At 37.3% G+C, this 5,869-nt stretch overlaps 1 protein-coding gene across 3 annotated transcripts in view; it reads right to left on the bottom strand.

Annotated features, from left to right (window-relative positions):
* Positions 1 to 5,869, bottom strand: part of LOC107657040 (lamina-associated polypeptide 2, isoforms beta/delta/epsilon/gamma-like) — a 9,041-nt gene that overhangs the window by 1,522 nt on the left and 1,650 nt on the right. For 2 of the 3 annotated variants that reach the window (XM_016445034.1, XM_016445032.1), the window contains exons 2-8: positions 3,865 to 3,970; positions 3,614 to 3,769; positions 3,164 to 3,225; positions 1,769 to 1,837; positions 1,394 to 1,495; positions 1,167 to 1,262; positions 1,002 to 1,088 (exon numbers count right to left, since the gene is read on the bottom strand). In XM_016445034.1, coding sequence (XP_016300520.1) covers positions 1,002 to 1,088; positions 1,167 to 1,262; positions 1,394 to 1,495; positions 1,769 to 1,837; positions 3,164 to 3,225; positions 3,614 to 3,769; positions 3,865 to 3,946 — 654 coding nt within the window. In that variant the 5' untranslated portion in view covers positions 3,947 to 3,970. The remainder of the gene's footprint in view (positions 1 to 1,001; positions 1,089 to 1,166; positions 1,263 to 1,393; positions 1,496 to 1,768; positions 1,838 to 3,163; positions 3,226 to 3,613; positions 3,770 to 3,864; positions 3,971 to 5,869) is intronic. The other variant, XM_016445033.1, reaches the window with a different exon arrangement.

The raw sequence follows: 5,869 nt of genomic DNA, 5'->3' as shown, positions 1-5,869 counted from the left end.
TTATTTATTTATTTTTCTGTATATAACCAAAATATGGTAGAAATTTTAAATATTAGAAATATTACAATTTAAAATAACCGTTTTCAAATTTAATATCTTGTAAAACGTAACTTATTCCTGTGATGACAAAGCTGAATTTTCATCATCATTACCTCCAGTCTTCAGTGTCACATGACCCTTTGGGTTTGTTTGATTAGTAGAAAGCTCAAAAGAACAGCATTTATTATAAATAGAAATCTTTTGTAAATGTCTTTACTGTCACTTTTGATCAATTCAATGTATCCATGCTGAATAAAGGTTAATTTCTGTCTTACTGACCCTAAACATTTGAATGATAGTGTATAATAATGTTTTTTATAATTATATTTTCATGACAACTAAGCATATTTCCTCAGATTCTCAAAATAATAATAAACAAGTATCACAATGATTGGTACATTTGATAAGTATTTTTTCCCTACTGCTTCAGGATTGAAATATAGCACAAGATATGTAACAGTGCAGCTCAGCCGTACAGGGCTTAAGCATCATGTGAGCTGCATTCATGCGCACAGCATTAACATCTTAGACACATGAGTCAGAAACAAGAAAGCCAGGCCTTTGATAGAACTCATGGGCTCTTTTCTCTGTCTGACCTACCAAACGTCAATGCTGTGATCACACTTTACACTACCTTTTTACCTTTAAAATAAGGAAGAGAGGAATAAAAATATACCATCTCTCTACAGTTAAAAATATTCATTTTCCTGGCTTTTTCCTTTGTACATTTCACAGAGGTCAGAGCTCTCAGATCTGGAAAGTCAGTGCAATAAAGGGAGAAAAGGAAGAAACAAAAGAACTCCGAGAGATTTCCCGAAGGACAGAGGGAGTGTGAAAGCCCATTAGATGTCTGGCAATGCAGCATGTCTGCTGAATTAAACATCCACTGAAAGAGTGAGGACAAATGAAGAGGCAGATCCTGAGGAGAGCAGAGGAAGGCTGAGGGGGAAAAAAGCCGTTACTGTGACTGTTAGTTTCTGATGGGATGATGGAGATGTTAAACAAAGAGATCTGCCAGTCATGGTGTCTTTATCCAGTCTCATGAAGTCCTGATGAGAAAACCAGAGCTTTTGTTAGATTTGTTGAGTGACGCTGTTAAAGCAAACATATGTTCTGTAGCCACAAACCTGCAGGGCCCTGCTGTCCACCATCTGCTCACTTCTCTGACCAGATCTCCTCTCAATCTCGGTTTGTTTTGACTGAGGACTGAATCGGTTCTCAATCTGCTGACAAAAATAAATAAATCACACAGCAAAAATAAACCCCCAAGACTCACATAATGACAGACCAAAACAAAACCACAGACAATCATCCCAAAATTATTGAGATTCTCAATTTAAACACACACACTCCCCTCTTCCACCATCTGAGTGATGCTGAAGGATCTGTAAGGGGACCCGCTTTGACTCAAAGACCCATTCTGAGTGGCATCTGAAGACTTGTGCTGAATCTTTCCCTGTAAGAGAACCAAACTGAATAAGCAGAAGTGAAAAGCAATATGACATCTGGAAGAGTCAATCAGATGCAGCACCGAAAACCCACAATCTTTCAGTGCAATGCAATCCAACATTTCCTAAAAACCAAAAAGTGGAAGGTGCAATTTTTTCAAATCTTTCACAACACAAAAGAATCTGTGGAAGCAACAGAATTATAGTGCTGTCGACCCCTTTATCCCCTGCAGAAAAGCATCCCTTCAAATCTGTGCCCAAAAGAAATGCTCATACTGTACATTTATGAATCCAGCTGTTGGCATAAAGCAGCGTGGGTAAAAATCTCTGCTCTGACTGAACATCCCTGTCTGTGGATGTCAAAAATTGCAGTATGACATACATTGCAATTTAATGCCATACTAACTTTAACCACAGAGTGGTACCATTGTGCACACTACTGAAAACCACAGAGACATTAAAGCAGCAACGTAAATATTTAGGTTTTAAATACTTTCTCCCCCCCAGCTTAATAAGCTGAAACAACTACTAGAAGGTGGTTCTGTAGGTTGAAACAATGAGGCTCTGTGGTGCCAAACATTGTTCTGTTTGCAGAGCTTGCCTCTCTTTGGTGTGTGGGTGCAATTAGGTGAGATGTAAGCTTCAGAAATTAAATAAAGCTCATAAAATAGCTGCAAAGAGGAAATCGAAGGAAAATGGCTCAAAATTGACATTTATTTAGCTGAAGCTACTTCTTTAACAATAATGACAAAAATACCAATATATGCCTTTTCTATTTAGGTGGCTATAGATACACAGCACCAACTGAAGCTCCGCTCAGTTTGATTAAAGTGTATCTGCAGGGTTTGTCAAATCCAAATTAAGGCTTTTTAAGACCCTTTTAAAACCTGCACAAATAAAAATAATACTGTATGTCCATTTGGAACAAACTGATATAATCTCCAAATAAACCATTAAGAAACTCTCAAATCTCATCTTTTGCTTAATTAAACAGGCTGCAGCACACATTTAATGAGGACTTCATAATGCTAATTAGCAATAGAGGGTAACTGCAAATTTAAAATACTCAAAACATGTTTTATTCAATATGTAATGAAAATGGCTTATTATAATTTATTACCGTAATATATATAGTCACCAACATGTGCACAGATGAATTATCCATAACATGCATTTAGAAAATAGATATTTTGATTTTCCATTTCATGCCACTTTAAGCTTATGACCTTACATTTTATAGAACAGAATTTAAGATTAGGAACCCGCAAGTTTCCTGAGCAGGCCAACACAGCAACATTGGCTCTTAAGGGCAGGATTATATTGTTTGTCGTTATTTATCACAGCATTTTGTGATGCTAGAGGCACTGAAATTACACACTTCAGCTTTAAACTCATCATACCACCAAATCAGCTTGAGTTACCATAAAGTGCTTCTATGATACATCAAAAGTGTCCGTCTCACATACATAATGTATGGCGTTACACAACAAAACTGACAGACAGCTGGTTGTTTGACCTCTTTACACAGAAAGATTCAAGCAACAACTATTGCCCATGTTAATGATCAACACACACTCATAGCAGAACATGAACAGTAAGTGGAGATAATGGATAAATCATGTTTCAGTCTCAGGGGGAAACATAGAATGGATTCAGGTTCATGTAGAGCTACTTACTCTGCTTGCTGTTTTGCTGGTCTCTGTCCGGGACACCGTTTCAGACCGAAGCTGCTCTGACTCTAAATAAACATGTAAAACATGTATAACCAGCTAGAACAATAACAGACACACAGCCTTTAAATGAAACAGTCAATAAAGATATAAAACGACTATAACTTAGTGATGGGCCACAATGGTCAACAAGACATTTAGTTTTTAGAAGTTAGTTTAGATAATTTTGAAGCCACTTCTTTAGCTAACATGCAAACAGCATGCATGCATTTTGTGCCCTTCCAGTGTGCTCCATCCAACTGCATTTGAACAAGTGCAGATCCTATATGAGGTTGTAAACACCTCTAATTGGGGTCAGGTGAACCCAAACAAGCCTAATCATTCATGGATTTGTTATTAATCGCCTAGTCATTCAGGCAACCCAAAGACTATTCTTATGTCAATGCTGCTCCTTACCGGAGTCCTTGTCCTCGTCTTCCACCCTCTCATCCTCTTCCTCACTGTCTGAGTAGCGGCTTGCATCCCTTGTGCCGTTGACCATGTGCTGTGATGTCTGTTCTGAAGAATCCAGCAGCCTTTTCAGCTTCTTTTCATATAAAGCTCTAGTGGAAGCTGCTCAAAACACACACACAGACACCATATAAACATGCTGAATGTATTGCATTTTCAGTTTTGAAAGAAAGGGACTGTGACTCAAACAGACTAACCTACAATAGGTCCGGCTTTAACTCCATACCGGAGCAGTTTGGCTTTTAGCTGATCATCAGTCAGTAAGCCCAGGTTTACCATTTCTGCTGCCTCTTCTTTCTTGGCCTATACGGTGAAATACACACACAACAAACTATTTAATAAAAAAAGATTCTGTTGAGGCAGTGAAATTAAAGCGATTCATCATGGTGGAGTGTGGAATCAGCACATTTGAGAATAATCTAATAAACATACGCTGACACTAGCTTGCCAAAGGGTGAACCTCGGCTCACACAATCCTCAATAGACTCTTGTTTTGAGGCTTTCTCGCCTTTGCATCTTGCACTGACACGTTCTGAAAAGGGGTCACATCCAATATTAGCTGCTGTTGCAGTTTCCCAACCCATACCAACCTCAGGCTGAAGAAGCTTCTTCACTTTTTAGCAGAATTGAGCAAGATTAAGGTGCACAGAAAAGACAGTGATCAAAGTGTCTAGATGGAAAGTCAACACATTCGTGACAAATTGAGAAAAAGTATAGAACAACTGAACAAAAATGAAAATGAAAAAATGCACAGCAGTGCTAATGGCTCAGAACAGAAGGCATTTATCTGAGCCATTTCATTGTAGCATTTAATCAGAAATCCCTTTAGCACTTTGTTCCTCAAACTATCAGGCGGCAGACCACTCTAACTACAAAACAAATTGCAGACAACCTAATAGTCTCATTTGCTAATAGCCTTCACTGATCCTGCCTTGAGCCACCAATAATATGCATGATTTTTCCAGCAAAAGAGCTATACAGCAGTTTTGTGCTCATATCACTGGAATGAACTAGACTGCTACTTTCAGCTAATGACCCTAAATGAGCCGACTGTTAGCTACATTACATACATTTACATACACTGCCAAATAACTGAGTCACACAAAACAGAAACACTTAAAAACAAATTATATATATGTACAGTATAATATATATGCACATACACATTATATAAAAGAATACTATAGTTTATATAATCTAATATAGTATTTTATAATTTCAGTTTACCTTTTAATTTTTAGGTTTCCAGCATTTTTATATTTCTATTCAGCTTTCATTTATTTCATTTATTTTTTTTTTTTTGCAATTTTAGTGCTTCAACGTATTTTCAGTTAGTTGCCAAGGCAACATTTCTAATTTTCATTTAAGTTCAAGTTTTTTAATCTAATATTTATATTTTAATTAATGGAAATGATTTTAATATTTTTATTTATCAATACTGGTATGGTCGCAAACAGCTTGGTTTTCATTTCCTATAGCAAATACTGTGTACATGCACTGTCAATCTACAACATTATAATCAATTTAAACAACATGCATGTTGTGAGAAATCTTCTCAAATCTTAAACACACTATGTGCTGGGTTTTCTACAATTGCTCACCCTTCAGAAGGTTCCAAACATTTCCTTAGAATTAACTAAATTTGCACCAGTAATAGATTTAAAAGTGCTAGGTGTTTATGTTAATATGTTTAAAAAAATGCCAACTCATGAATCTGGCAAAGACATGCTACTTTCTAGTGCAACACAGCTTTGGTCATCACACATTAAACAGTTCTAATCATAAACTGAAAATTTGGCACCCAAGTCCAAGATGGCTCTGACCCAGATTCCCCAGCCCCCTCTGAGGGCCCCCGGACCCACACACACACACCTGCAGTGGTCTTACACACTGCCAGAGAGTGTGTGTGAGACAGCTGGAGCCCTATTCTACAACTCTGAGGAATCATGTTTCACTCTCAGGGAAAAAAAAATAAAAAATTCCCCATTTTGACAGAACAGTCTTTGATGTTTTGAGAAGCATGTGTGCTTTATCTGTATTTCACTGCAGTTGGGAGCTGACAGGCAATGACCTACAAACCTCTCAACAGTTTGAAAGCAAAGAACATATGGGTATGAATATTCACAGCACAAATAATATCTATTTCAATCACGCCACCTTGCGGCAAACTGTTGGATAGACAAGTGTGGATATGGAATATGT

The sequence above is a fragment of the Sinocyclocheilus anshuiensis genome, unplaced genomic scaffold (assembly GCF_001515605.1).
Source record: "Sinocyclocheilus anshuiensis isolate Anshui unplaced genomic scaffold, SAMN03320099.WGS_v1.1 scaffold1453, whole genome shotgun sequence".
Taxonomy (NCBI): domain Eukaryota; kingdom Metazoa; phylum Chordata; class Actinopteri; order Cypriniformes; family Cyprinidae; genus Sinocyclocheilus; species Sinocyclocheilus anshuiensis.
The sequence above is the reverse complement of the archived record's forward strand: the minus strand, read 5'-3'. Positions and strand labels throughout refer to the sequence as shown.